At 44.3% G+C, this 15,327-nt stretch overlaps 1 protein-coding gene across 5 annotated transcripts in view; it reads right to left on the bottom strand.

The window, feature by feature from the left end:
* FRY (FRY microtubule binding protein) overlaps positions 1-15,327 on the bottom strand; it is a 364,922-nt gene that overhangs the window by 121,426 nt on the left and 228,169 nt on the right. For all 5 annotated transcript variants that reach the window (XM_080941189.1, XM_080941185.1, XM_080941186.1 and 2 more), the window contains 5 exons: positions 12,200-12,292; positions 12,003-12,101; positions 9,890-9,991; positions 1,621-1,724; positions 1,090-1,198 (listed from right to left, as the gene is read on the bottom strand). In XM_080941189.1, the coding sequence (XP_080797315.1) occupies positions 1,090-1,198; positions 1,621-1,724; positions 9,890-9,991; positions 12,003-12,101; positions 12,200-12,292 (507 nt within the window). The remainder of the gene's footprint in view (positions 1-1,089; positions 1,199-1,620; positions 1,725-9,889; positions 9,992-12,002; positions 12,102-12,199; positions 12,293-15,327) is intronic.

Below are 15,327 nucleotides of genomic sequence, written 5' to 3'. Positions count from 1 at the left end.
GCCATACAATGCTCTGAGGCGCAATGGGCAAACATTTCTACTCCACTTACAGGTAAATAAACCGAGACAGAGGATACTTTTTAGTTTGAGGAGGAGTGTTTGGTTTGTGACAGAAGCCAGGCAGGTGCAGGAGGCTCCCAGTGTCTCCATAAGTCACTGAAGTCAAGGGGTTGGGGGGGTGTACTTGTCAAGTATTTTAAAAAGATAAAGATAGCTCAGTATGGTGGTGGGTGCCTCTAAGCCCAGCATGTGGGAGGCAGAGATTGGTGAACCTCTGTGAGTTTGAAGTCAGCCTGGTGCACAGAGCTAGTTACATGCCAGCCAGGGTTAAATAATGAAACACTGTTTCAAAAATAAATAAATAAGTAAACACACACACAAACAAATAAATAAAATGGTAGACTCCGGGGAGCAACTCAACAGTAGAGAATATGCCTGGTGTGAGCCCAGTCTTGGGCTCAGTCCACCAACCCCTCCCCCAAGTAAATGGTCTTAGTAAATATCTTATGTTTGAACAATAAATCACAGCCAAACAAGCTTTACTATTACTGGAATCTGTTTAAAAGTAGATTAACTCATGCGTAAAGTGCTTAGAATAGTTCTGAACACAGGATTAAAGTGAGCAAATGCTAATTTCCTCATGAAATTATTTTGTCCCCGCAGAGAAACATTAGAAATTTACTATTTATTCTTCAACTGCACTATGTCATTTTTTTTTTAAAAATTAAATTTCTGCCAAATATCAGAGCTTTTGGCTCCTCGTTGTGACACACAGAGCCGAGGTCTTCTGTCCCAAAAGTTTTCTCTGGTCTGATATGGTTGGGACTGACCCATGCAGGACCTTATCTGTGCTACTGAGGTATTACAGCTGCGCTGTGCGGCCTTGGAGGAATCAGTTCACCTCCCCCTCGGTTTATGTCCTAGAGGCCAAAGGCATTTAACACATTCTTTGACTGTTTTGAATCGAAAGAATAAGCTGTGTGGGGAAAACAATCCCTTTCTAAGCGGTCTGGATGTAGGCAGGACCATTGTGTCCTTTCTACACGATTACTACGCCTGAAGGGGGCGCTGCAGAGACATGAGCGTTACCTGGGCGATGAACTGGATAATCTTCACGAAGATGTTCAGAGGCATATCCCTGGGCACCACGCCGCGGGACCCTTTGGGGAAAAGCGTGGTGGTGATGGTTATGAGTCGGCTGGAAGATAAGGGTGGGCGAAAAAGAGAAAATAAGCGAGATTGGCTGAGATCTAGTTGTCAGGGCGACGATGCACACCTCATCTTAGTATTTCAGCCCTTTCCCTTGGCATAATTACTCCAGGAAGAGGTTCTATTTTTTTTGGGGGGGGGAACAGCTATTTCCTTCCTCAAAGTGCCACGTGCGGCACAGAAGCAGACCCTGTGGAGACCCTGTCCTGGTCTTCCTGATGCTTCCATAAAGACGGCAAAGGCACTGGTGAAGTTCTGAGGCCTCAGATCTCGCACGGCTCTGAGCAGGTTTTAGCCAGGCCAGGTTGGGCAGCGACAAAGAACACCAAAGGTGTACGGTTTGGTGGCTGAGCAAGTCCGACTCCAGTGCCCTGCTCACCCCGCCCCGCACTCACGTCTGTCCGTCCTTACCTCTGAGTGGCTGTGTTGCTTTCACATTTGATTCGAATCATGTAAACCCACAGTAATCTGTAGAGAGATTCCAAGGCAACGCGAGCCATTTTGGGGTCTTTATTCTGAAATAGAATGCAAACTGTAAGATTACTAGTTGGATGTACACATGGCCGGTGCTCTAAGCGTGGGGAAGGCTAACTGGTTTGGGGGCAGGCACCTTTAAGGCATATGTCACCATCTGGGTCACCTGGACAATCTGCCTCCCAGTGTTCACTGGATAAATAACCCATGGTTATGACCATGATAGTGAGACAGGGGGATGGCGTGGGAAGTCCTCGCTCTCTGTCTTTTGCCAAAATGGAAACTCAGGAGATGCCAGGCAGTGTAATTACATAGCATTTACAGAAGAATCAAAGATGTCCTCCCATGACAGATAATGTTTTGATTTTTCTACCCTGGATTCCATCTGAAATACTCTCGGACGCTTACAGAGACTAATATGTACGACACACCATACGACAACTAGACATAGAAAAAAATAGCTCCTGTTTCTTTTCTTTTTAAAGATTTAAAAAATTTTAATGTATGAGTATCTGCATGTACACCTGCATGCTAGAAGAGAGCATTAGATCATATTATAGAGAATTGTGAATGCTAGGATTTGAACTCAGGACCTCTGGAAGAGCAGCCAGTGTTCTTAACCACAGAGCATATCTCCAGCTCTAGCTCCTGTTTCTTAAGGTAGAATGGGAGAATATTTGTACCTTTTTCTTCTCCCAGTTTGTTTTATTATTAATATTAATAAGCTATACTATACACTGTCACAATATTAATAAAAGCAACAAACACTAATAACAAAATTAATTAGTACTAATATGGTAATATTAATTACTGCATGTTATTACTTATCATTATGTGTTCGTATCTGCTCCTAGCTTATTTTATTTATTTATTTACTGTTTTATTTGTCCACCCGCTTGTGACTAGTGTATTAATTTAATTAGTAAAGTCATAATACATTTTAATATCTGGTTCATCTACTTTCCCACAGTCCACGGCATTCTAAGCAGTTCCACCGTCAGACCCAGCTACAGTGGACCCTTGTCACGTCACAGTGAAGTGTGCACAGAGATGCTCCCTGCAGCATCGAGCAATGGGAAATGGATAAGGAAAATGCGACACATGAACAGTAGGATTTCTCCTCAGCCACAACGAGGATCCAAGTTAACTCTAGGCAAATGGGCGCAATGGGAGATAACCAAATTGAGTGGACTAAGCCAGTCCCAGAAAGAGAAATGTTACGTGTTCTTGCTCATTCGTGATCCTAAATGTGATACAGTCACATACAGTTAGTGACTATTGAATAAAAGTGGAAGTGAGATTATCTAGAAGACAGAGAGAACTGGTAGGGGATAAGGGGAAGGGAAGAGGGGGGTAGGAGGAATGGGGTGTGTACAACTCAAAATACAATATATGCCTGTAAGAAAATGTAAACGAAAGATAAATGCACACTAGGGGTTTTGGGTACAGCTTTCGGATCATATGCCTACCTATCATGCACAACGCTTAAATCCAGTGACCAGCACCAGATTTTCAAAAGCAATAAGAGTAACAGATATATTAGTATTTGAAGGTAAAACATTTTGTAAACAAGTTCTTCATATTCTCGCATTGCGTGCTTATCCATCCACGTAAATGCTACACGTACTTGTCGAGCTTCAAGTAGGGTGGCATCCGGCTTTTCAGAAGTGCCGGTTTATATACAATCTTAAAATATTTTTTCCTGTTAATGATCTGATTTGTACAATGCTTTGATTTGTTAATTGGGGTTCAGACTAATAAAGTTACATGTAAATTGTCCTCTCGTCTAACGAGACTACGCAGTCCGGACCGACATCAGCAACAGTCTGTCTCTGGTGTTTTCCGAATATTGATGAAAGGTGGCCTCTGAGCTAAGCAGGCATGGGCTAGAGGTGTGGCCAGCCTCTGAGAAGCTCTTTACTCTTGTGGTCTGCCTTTCCGGGTCTGTGAGAGTCACACAGCAATCACGTGTACCTCACAGGAGCATTATGAGACTTAAAAGATCTAAGGTGTATGAGGCATGCCCCACTCTACCTTTCCCTAATAACTGTGATCAAGTGCAGAGGACAACGAGTCCTTGTCTTCAGAGAGCCTCTGCCCCAGTGGGACCATCTTTCCCTAACCAAGTTCCTTTTTAGTGTGTCTAGTGCACACTAGACCTTCTCTCATAAACCAGAGCTCGAACTGTGAGCCGTGAAGGCCTGTATCTTCTCAGCCTGACTGTGAACTGAGATCTCTAGTTCCAGTGGCTTTTCTCAATGTTTCAAGGTTTAATTTCATCTTAAAAATTGTATGTGTATAAACGTTAGCCTGATTATATGTGTGTGTGTGTGTGTGTGTGTGTGTGTGTGTGTGTGTGTGTGTGTGTGTACCACATGGGTGCAATACCTGAAGGAATCAGAAGAGAACATCGAATCCCCAAACTGCCTATAGAGGTGGTTTTGAGCCTCTATGTGGGTGCTGGGAACTGAGTCTGGGTCCTCAGTGAGAGCAGCCAGTGCTTTTAACTGCTGAGCCACCTCTCCAGCCCCTCAACTTCTTTTGAGCAATCTTTTCTTCTTCCAGCGTTTTGGGGTATAGCTGGTTTTCACTGATGCTCAAAAGGTTGCCAATGTACTCAGTGTATATTTTTTGCCAATGTGCTCAGTTCGTGGAATGCCTAAATAGCATGCACAAGCACAAAGCCTTTGTTCATCTTTGACACTGCATAAAGCTGGGCGTGGTGTGGCATGCTTGTAGTCTGGGCACTAGGATGGAGAAGTCTGTTTGGCTGTATTACAAGTTAGAGGTTAGCTGAGCTACCTGAGACCTTATTCCAAAACGGGGATGGGGGAGAAACTATACAGCTCAATCTTTATTATTATTATTTTAAGGTTTATTTACATATGCATTGCATGAATATGGGTACTTTGCCTGTACACCTGCACATGCATCTCTAATGGCAGTTTGGGGATTCAGAATGCAGCATCAGACAGCTGTGAGCAGCCTTGTGCCATTATGGGATCCTGTCAGTGATGCCTGCATCCTGTCCGTCATCTCTCTATTCTTTACTTGGTCAGAGGATACCCTTAAAATATAAGAAATAAAAAAAAGCTATTCTTGTATTCGAAGCACCCCCACTTCTGCCCCACCTCACATCATTGCACCCCGCAGTTCCCTATGTTGCCCTAGCAAACTACTAGGAAGATGCTGACTGGCCAGCAAGGCCCTCATGCCACCCTTCTTATTGTATAACAGGCTCTTCCCATCCTTTCCATGGGGCACACAGTTTGGAGGATAAGAAATCAGCACAATGAATATGATCTTCTAAAAGTACCAGTAACTTATCTTTTTCTTTTTTAAAAAAAATTCTATTGGATATTCTCTGTATTTGCATTTCAAACGTTATCCCCCCACTTCCCCCCATTGCCTCCATGCAGATGCTCCCACTCCCAACCACCCTCTCCCACCTTAGCACCTTGGCCTTCCTCTACACTGGGAAAACAACCTTTCACTGGACCAAAGGTCTTTCCTCCCATTGATGCCAGATAACGCTATCCTCTGCTGCATATGCAACTAGAGCCATGGGTCTCTCCATGTGTGCTCAGTGGTTGGTGTTTTAGTTCCTGGGAGCTCTGGAGGGTTTGGCTGGTTGATAACTGGTAAGTTTTCAAAGCCTGTCTCCTCATTTCTGCTTAGATGCCGAATGACAGACACAAACGTAGCCATCAATTATATATAGCTCAGTGTACTGGCTGGTTTTGTGTCAACTTGACACAAGCTGGAGTTATCACAGGGAAAGGACCTGAGTTGAGGAAATGCCTCCATGAGATCCAGCTTTAAGGCATTTTCTCAACTAGTGATGGGGGTGGGGGGCAGTCCACTGTGGGTGGTGCCATCCTTGGGCTGGTAGACCTGGTTCTATAAGAAAGCAGGCTGAGCAAGCCAGTGAGTAACATCCCTCCATGGCCTCTGCATCAGCTCCTGCTTCCTGACCTGCTTGAGTTCCAGTCCTGATTTCCACTGGTGATGAACAGCAATGTGGAAGTGTAAGCTGAATAAACCCTTTCCTCCCCAACTGGCTTCTTGGTCATGATGTTTTGTGCAGGAATAGAAACCATGACTAAGACACTCAGTATGTCTAGATTCTAACATAAAACATAACAGACAAAAATCATTGACCAAGAGTTCCTGAGAGGCAATATCTCAGTGACAAGGCACCGTAAGTCCCCACCACTCCACAGTGATGGTGAGTATGGCTGACTAAGTTAACTGGATATAACCATCCAGTCTCCACGCCTCTGCTCCCAAGGCAGCCTGCTCCTCTCAGCCTGTCCTGTCTCACGCTGTGGACAGACTAGGGCGCCGACGTTAAATGAGTGGGTTGACGTTGAGGATATGCGACTGTGTGCACAGCCCTCTACTTCACACACATCACGGTGTCCCTCATCAGCTCGGCTCTGCAGAACATACCAGAGGAAGCTACCAGGATAACATGGAGGATGCAAACCCTGGGCTCCTTGCCCTGAAGCATCTGGAGGATAGAGAGGGACGTGGGGGAGAAAACTGAGAAAGGGGTACCCACGGGAGGGTCTGGTCCCTCCTCAAATGGAATGGTGTAACAGAACATATAAACCCCTGACACTAATTAAGGTAAAGTTTGCATTTGAAGCTAAGTTTCGACAGGCATCTTCTCCCTACTGAATGTGTAAGATAGGGGTTAGCATGTGCTGTATGTAGTAGCAACACTGTCAACAGTCCCATCTAATTCATACTGGGCTCAGATTTAACATAAACAATGTGACTTTATTCTGCTTGAAATACATCAAGCAGTTTTTGAATATCCTTCTCCCTTGGGGCATTAGCTTCTACCAGTTTACCTAGAATTTTCTTATGGATTTAGAATCAGGGTCTTGTTATATATCCCAGTCTGGCTTGGAGATATATATGTGTGTGTGTGTGTGTGTGTGTGTGTGTGTGTGTGTGTGTGTGTGTGTGTGTGTGTATCCCATTTTGGAATATAGAACAAGATCCTGTTACTAAATTTATAAGTGAAAGTCAAGAGGGGAGGCAAAGAGGTTGGGGAAATGGCAATTCTCCTGCCTCAGGCTCTCCAATGCTGGGATCACAGGTGCCCATTATCATACCTGGATGTCATTACATTTATTTATTTTACAGATCCATTCTTTAAGTGTGTATGTGTGCACATGGGTGCAGGTGCCCGTGCAGGCCAGAAGAGGGCAATAGATCCCACGAGGTGGAGTTATGGGTGGTTATGGGATACCCGCTGAGTCATCTCACCAGCCCACTCCTTGCCCTGATCTTGGCTATCAAGTATCTCTTCCATGATTCCTGGGGTACAAGGCTTCTACAAAATACAACTTGGGGCTCTTCACAGATGGGGTCAGCCTGCCCAGTGCCCACGTTTGACACAGGGCTCTTCCCCTGTGCATCCTGCTCCAAGCATTTCACAGCAGCATAAGGCATGGTGCAAATCTTGGAGACTGGAATCAGAGTTTGGAATGGGTTCCAGTCTCCGTAGCATTGACCCCATAGGCTCATCCTGGTCTTCTAGTTAGAACCTTCTAACGCAGGGAAACATTATCTGAACCTACATTTGTGTCCTTCCTGGGGCAGTTTATAACCCTTTACTTGGCTTTTTTTCCCTCTAAGCTTTGACAGGAGCACCAAAGAATAATTCAAATTTGAAATCATTAATTTTCAGACTAAGCTGTCCTGCTCTGTTTCAAAAACAACTTGAACCAACCTCAAAATGGCTCTTTGGGCCACAGCAATAAATCATAGTAGAAAGTACTTTAATGTATAACCCCAGATGCATCCAATATATCCAGAAAGCTGTGTTTTAAGCATTCTTAATCACCAAACATAAATTCTACCCTAGTTACTTCCTGTTGCTGTGGACCAAAAGCAAGCTGGGGAAGGATAAGGTTTTAGGCCGATAACTTATGGCTCACCATATGGCCAAGGTAGGAACAGGAAGCCAGAAGTGAGGCAGACTCGGTGCAGGGATGCTGCTTACTTGTTTGTGCCTCATGGCCTGCTCTGCCTGCTTTCCTACATTTCTGGTTGTGATTCTACCCTTTAATGGCTGAGCCATTTCTCAGCCCTCAGCCTACTTTCTTATAGAACCCAAAACCATCTGCCTAGAGAAGGCACCGCCCACGGTGGGCTGGCCCTCCCCAGCCAATCACTGATGAAGAAGATCCCACAGATTTGTCTGCAGGCCAACCTGCAGAAGTCAAGTCCTCAACTGAGGTTCCCTCTTCCTACAGGGCTCTAATTTGTGTTATGATGACAAAAACCTAAGTATTCTGTGTTAGTTTTGAACAAAATGGCCATGTTATCTATCTTAAAAGATACATTATAGATATTAGAATTAGTAACTTGCAAGTTACTAATTGGGAATTTGGGAGTGGTAGGTTCTTAGCTGGTGCAGCCAACGGCTAGGCCCTCAGATGAATGCCGGGGCTCGGATACCATGTACCCACCGATGACCCCGTTTCAATTTGCAAGTCCTGGAAAGCCTCATTCTTTACCTGCCACTATTTGATTTCGCTGCCAACTTGAAGGAAATGAACAATTTTAGTCTTGGATTTCATAATCAGCGCTTAGAGCCAAGACATAGTCAGTGCTGTAATCAGGTCTATGTGGATCATTATATAATTACGGTAAATAATAAAATAGCATAATTCATCTTAATTACTTCTCCAAAGTAAAATGTCTTGGAGGGGGGGAAAAAACCACACATACACACAAAACAAGTATAAGCATATGCAAGAATTTTTAGTTATTATTGTTTAAAACGAAAGTAGCAAACACTGAGCCAGAGATGGAAGACTGTGAAGAATTCTTTTGATTTACATGTTTTTGCTTTGTTTTTTTAGGTGATTTGTAAAGATTCATTTATTTTCGTTTATGTGCCTAAGTATCTTGCCTGCATGTGTATTTGTGCACTACCTATGAGTCCAGCATCCACAGAGACCAGAAGTGGGCATCAGGTCTCCTGCCACTGGAGTTGTCACAACTGTGACAGACAGTTGAGTCACCACGGGGATGCTGGAAGCTCAACCTGAATCCTAGGAAGAATAGCTAATACTCTTAACTACCAAGCCATCTTTCCAGCCCCTAGTTTTCTTCTTTGAGAAAAAAAATTGGTCTTCTTATATATAATTCAGTCTAGCCTCAACTTTGTGATCCCCCTGACTCAGCTTCTCCAGAGGGCTTGGGTTATTGGCGTGCATCACCACACCAGGAAAATTTGCTCTCGTGGTCCAGAGGGTTTACGTCTAGCTGCCTTGTGTCGGTCACGAAAATGAAAAGAACGTTTCTATTTGACTCAAAGTCAATTTCAAAGCCAATTATTATAACTGTATTAATTATAGCTTCTTGGCCCCAGGGGCTGTGGCTTTGTGCATCCTATATCTCAACACTTATGCTTGCCGACTGAAGAGCAGTAAGTGTTTAGGGCATGGACCACAGACAAGAACGGCAGGAGGCAATGCCCTCTGCCAGAGCAATCCTTCCGCAGAACAGAGCCTTTGTTTCTAAAATACCTACCTCAACCAAAAGGGACAGCGGTGTCCCAGGGTATCTGAGATAATTTCACATGTCCGGGTCAGCTAAGTATAATGATCATTTCATTTTCTGTCACTCAGACACATGGCCCAACAATGACATACCGAGGTATACGTGTACAGTGGTTTTAATTCTGTCTTCAGAGTGATTCTTAAAAGAGCAGGTGTATTTGCTCCAAGTTGGCAGAGATTTCTTTAATTTTTGGGCAGGTGAATATGTTCCCTTAAGAATTTCATTGTAGGGTTGAAGAGATGGCTCAGAGGTTAAGAACACTGACTGCTCTTCCAGAGGTCCCGAGTTCAGTTCCCAGCAACCACATGGTGGCTCACAACCATCTGTAATGGGATCCAATACCCTCTTTTGGTACGTCTGAAGACAGTGACAGTGTACTCACATACATACAATAAATAAATAAGTCTTAAGGTTTTTTTCATTGTAACAAGGTATGGTAGCCCACACCTGTAATCCCAGCACTCTGAGAGGCTGGGGGAGGAAGACTGTGAATTTGAGGTCAACCTGGGCAACTTAGTGAGTCCTTCCTTCAAACACACAAATATCAATTTTTTGAATCAACTTATTTTTTTTCTTTTCATAAAAGACATCTGCTGTGGTCGAGTTGATAAATACTAACCTTCAGATTGGACAAACAGTTGTTGAGGAAAACATGCCATCTGTTGAGGAACAGCTGCTTCTGACTGACACAGAGGAGGCAGGTCACCAGGGGGTACAAGGCCTAAGAAGAAAGAAGTGAAGGCCACAGGGTGATTGACAGTTCAACAGAACAGGGAACATACGTTCTCTGCACCCACCACTTCAGCACATCCTCTGTGGCCGTGTGGCCCCAAATAAATGCAGTGCATGAACCAACACAAGAACTCATGGGTGCTTTCTGATGATGACTGGATGGAATCATCTAGAACTCTGGTTTGTCATAATCATACAGTAAGATGTTGGTTACATGTCCAGTAATACAGAAATCTAACTTGCTCACTTAGTTTTTCCCTTATGAACTTTTAAAAGCGAACTTAGAATTTTAGATTATGCTCTCAACTACCACAGAAGTAAAACAGCCACCATGCTGGTTCCTTCTCTCATTTTGACACAAACTAGAGTCACCTGGGAAGAGGACCCTAACTGAGGAACTGCCTCCATCAGACTGGCCCTCGGGTGTGTTTATGGGACATTGTCTTGATTGTCAATTAATACAGGAGGACACAGCCCACTGTGGGTGGTGTCATCCCTAGACAGATGAGTTCTGAGCTAAAGTAGTCGAGCAAGCAAGCTCTGGGAAGCAAGCTAGTAAGGAGCATTTCTCCATGGTCTCTGCCTCAGTTACAACCTCCAGTTCCTGCCTCGATTTCCCTCCATGATGGATTATAACCTGTAATCCAAATATATGCTTCTCCCCCCCCCCTTCTGCTTTTGGTCAGAGTTTTACCATAGGAACAGAGAAGCTAGGATAGCCATGAAGGCACACTCAATTTGAAAATGTTATTGGCTTTCTCACTAATAAATATTTAGTATTCTGTCTTTGTCTTAGCAGCAGGTGTGTGTGTGTGTGTGTGTGTGTGTGTGTATGCATATATACTTTACTTTCTCCTGCAATCTTCCTGTAACTAAGGGAGATTCCTGAAAGAGCTCTTATAGTCCTGGTAAACACTGCCAAGACAAATGTAACCACAGCAGTAATTTGTTCATGACGGAGTAAACAGAGGTGCTACTGTGCTTTTCCTGTCTAACTGGGCCTCTTTCCTGCAGCAACTGGAAAGACAGTAAAGCTAGCAACAGGCAGCCATCCAAAGAACACCCACACACAGCTCACTGTCACTTTGCTTAGCCAGGTAGCTCATACCTTGAGGGCTAAGGGAGATTTAAAGGGAAACACACCTATTTACTTGGACTATCAAGAAACAATGGCCGATGGAGCTTCTGTGGTTCACATTTCCAACTCAGCACTGTTCTTCTTGACATGAACTTAGTCTTAGAGGACTTTGAAGTACTGTGCCCACTGAAGGCATCGCTAATGCCAGCCAATAAATGCAAGTAATTAGTTCTAATGACCATGGTATAGGCAAATGAGCAAAGTTGACACTACTATCAGCTGAACACCTGGGTGCTGGCTCAGACCCTGGACAGGAATGCCCAGGCCTTGGAGACTAGTATAGGCTAGGCCTGTGGCAGACTACTGAACTATGGACTTCCCTTACACTCATGACAAGAGCTGGCACACTGCTGCCAATTTATAAACCAAAGTTTAATTCACCATGCAGCAACTTTATAAAAGTCTTGCCTTCTCAAGAATTAGACCCCAGCCTTCAGAGACTCTTGCCTGTGGGTCACTACTAATTTCTTTATCCCTCACTCCACCTGGACTCAGTCTGGATTCTGAGCATCAGGCTAGGTATTAGCCCTCCCAGGCTCATTCCCCAGACAGAGACGAGAAACTGTTATTAGAAACTTTAGCCTTTAGATTTGAAAGACTTCTCAGAAATGCAAACAAAAACTCAGTTTAGCCCATCTCTAAATAAACAGCTGGATCCATGGGACTAGAAAATTCTTCTGAGGGGATGTGGTGCAATCCCCGTTTATCACAGTTATTCGTGGGCCTGTGCTAAACCCAAGCTCTGAAGTCAGACGGGCTGTTCTCCCACGTGTGCACACCTCCTATGCCCAAGTCGGTTTCTCCAGAGGAGTTCCAGGTTCCCCACTTGAGACAGCACTCAGCTCCTCCCACAGTTACTAACCAAGGAATGCTTTTTCCGAGAGGAGAGTTCCAGTGTCGTATCGTACAGGCTCTCCACAAAGTTCCTGAGGCAGGGGACGTTGACTTCATTTTTGACAGCCTACAATAGAGAGATGGCCGTGAGAATATTCCTCTCCAGAAACTGCTGGGTGTGACATCCAGGTTGAAGAAGGTATTAGAAACAAAAACGCAACTCACAGCAGCCACGGGGACAAGGATCTCTACAAAGAGCCCTGCCAAGGCGTGCTTGATGTCTTTGTCTTTGACCTCCAGAAAATAATGCGCGCATTCCTAGAAAGCAGAGTAAGAGCACAGGGAGGAAATGAAGATTAAAATACGCATGAGCAATGCACTTAAATAAACCCAATTATCCTGTACTCGGATCTATTAAAAGTTACTATCTTCAAGTATTCATTCAAGTATTCATGTGGGCTCCAAATGCTTGACAGGATCAGAGGGCTTTTCCAAGACTCATTTTCTCTTTGTTCTGAAAGGACTAACAGCCATACCCACAGGCACAACTCATGTGCTGGTTGGTTCATTCATTCATTCATTCATTCATTCATTCATTCATCCATTCATTCATTTCCAACAGATTTCTATGGCTTCCTTCACCCTCTGTGGGGTCCTGAGCCACTGATCGGGTCACAGCCAGAAGTCGTGAGAGAGAACAGTAAATTCCTGTCAGGCCCGACTGGGGGGCGGCCTTCTTCCTACAGAAGTGTTTACTTTCAGGGCCTGACATTCTAGGTGTGTTTATTATTCCCAGCATTCCTTGAGCACGTCTAGAAGGCTTCCCTTCATGCAAGGAAGCCTCTGGAACATTTCCCCACTTTCGCTGCCTTCAAAGCTATTGGCTAACTAGAGAGTGTATTTTTGGTTGCCTGGGGACTAATTCTGGAGGAAGGTTGGCTTGCCTGAGTCAGCTAGCCCCTCCCTTATGTTAGTGACTTCCCATGGCTGCAAGGTCCTGTCCTCAATTATGATGTTTATGTCTACACCAACTCTTACCCTTCGTATTACAACCAACTATTAGCATTACTAGCAATTAAAAAGAAATCCTAAAGTTTTCAGTGTATCATTGTACCAAATCTCATTCTAGGCTGAATGACCTGAACCTACTAAGCCCCTGAGTCAAACAGATAGTCTATAATGGAGCCTCTGGCCCCCAGGATCCTGGTCCCCTTTCCTGTATTATTCTGCACAGGTGTGTAAATAATCTCCCAAGTGGGCACTCACATACATAGGTGTGTGTGTTGTTTTTTGTTTTTTGTTTTCCTTTCTCCAAGACAAGGTCTCTGTTTAGTCCTGCTGTCCTGGACCTTGCTTTGTAGACCAGTCCAGCCTCTAACTCAAGAGATTCATCAGCTCTACCTCCCAAGTGCCGTGAGTGCTAATAAGGGTGTGCACTTCCAGCCTGGCGGGTATGTGCATTGTGAACTCCGAGTGGCATAAGAGAGCTGACAGGTACCTGAGAGCTGTCCCTAAGGTTAGTGACATCACCATTTGCAGAAAAGGCAACTGAAGCTGGAGTCGGGAAGGTGCTAAAGGAGCCAGCCCTGAATCCAAACCCAAGAAGATAGCAGTCACCCTCCTTGGCCCGCCCTATGCATTAGCTTTACTGAGATGGTTCACACACTGAGGCAATTCACTCCTTTACAGTATTTAGGTCCTAGTCTCTATTCATAATCACGTTCCCATTTTATAACCAACCTATATAGCCTTTTCATGACATGTCTTACCCCCACCCCCACCCTGCCAGGAAACTCTGACAGTTTGGCAGTCTCTCTTAATCTCAGCATCCACTCTAGGCAACCGAGTTATTCTACGATACATTCTGTTGTAAATTCGTTTGCTAGGAACACTGCGTGAAATGGATTCATATAACCTTTAGCCTTTTGTTTCTAGTGGTGAAACAGCCCGCCTCCTTCTTGGGCTTGACCTCCATCTTACAGAAAGACAATTGGGTTCATTTCACTTATGATGAAATCTGTTTCTCAAGGATCGGGCTATGCCTCCCTGTAACCTTAAGTGCACGCTGTTCTATATTGCCTGTTTCAGGAAACAGTAACCACATCTTTGTTTCAAAACAAAGTTATTATAACCAAATTGCAACCCTACCTTTGTTTTAAAAGGTTGTTATGACCACCTTGCTATAACCACCTTGCAATCCTGCCTTTGTTTCAAGAGATCCTTATATCCAACTTGTTCTGTTTCTGTAACCCTTGCCCATCAACACCCCCTCCCCCCAAATTTGGAAGATCCCTACCCCTGAGCTATAAAAATCCTGTCTTCCTCATGTTCAGTCCTGATCTCTTGAGTCCCACCTTAGGGAAAGGCCATCTGGATACACAGAAAGCTTGCTTTACAAGAAGTTGCTTGTTTGAATGAATTTGGCCACAGGGATTTAGGCCAGTGGTCTTCTCCTCCCATCTTTGGGATTAACACTAGCTTCTTTTATTCCGAATGATGTTTTAAGGGTTATCTATGTTGTGTCAGATAGCTGGAACTCAATAACCGAAACTACTACCATTTTACATGGAAATACCATGGTTTTGTTTTTAATCCAAGCTCAGAGACATTTAAACTGCTTCCAACTTTTAGCTACTATTTGAAAAAAAAAAAACAAACCCATGAACATGGATTTCAAGCCTCTGTGTGGCCTAGATTTTCACTCTCTTTGGTGGGAGAAGAGGAGTGGACCTCCTGGATCAATGGGTAATTCCAGGTTTAGCCACTGGAGTGTAATAAACGTTTTGTCTTTTCTATCAAACACTATAAAACCGGTGTTTACAACAAATTAAACTCTTTTTATCTGTAGCTTGTATTCAAATGTTTTAACCCCCTCTTTCCCCATAAACCTTTGTTTCCCCACAGGCCATGCCATACTCTCAGAATGTAAAGGATTAAAGTGGCTGCCCTCTTCCATCTTCATTTCATTTGCTGAGTTTTCTAAAGCTCACTAATAATCATGAAAGACTGTGGTGTCCGGCCCCAGCCAACGGGGAAAGACAGAGCCAGTTGCCCTTCCTGCCAATGTGCTTGCTCTTTGGAGCATGCCCTCTCCATCAAGGTCTGCCCATCTGGACACGTCTACTGGAGTGGTCCCTTGCAGCCCTGAACTTATTTCTAACAGGAAGGCTGGGTGTGCTGAATTCCAACACGATACTTGCTACCCACACTGGGGGGTGCAGGAATCCAACTTCTTCCTGTCCTCACCCTCAGCAATGGTCTCTCTCTGACCATGGCTGTTGGAACCACGAGGCCATACAGCATGTGTTTGTAATTCAGAGTTCTCAACTCTTGAGGAAGGTCAACACCAACTT

The sequence above is a fragment of the Micromys minutus genome, assembly GCF_963924665.1.
Source record: "Micromys minutus genome assembly, chromosome: 29".
In the NCBI taxonomy this organism is placed as follows: Eukaryota; Metazoa; Chordata; class Mammalia; order Rodentia; family Muridae; genus Micromys; species Micromys minutus.
This window is presented reverse-complemented; position numbering and strand designations above follow the sequence as displayed.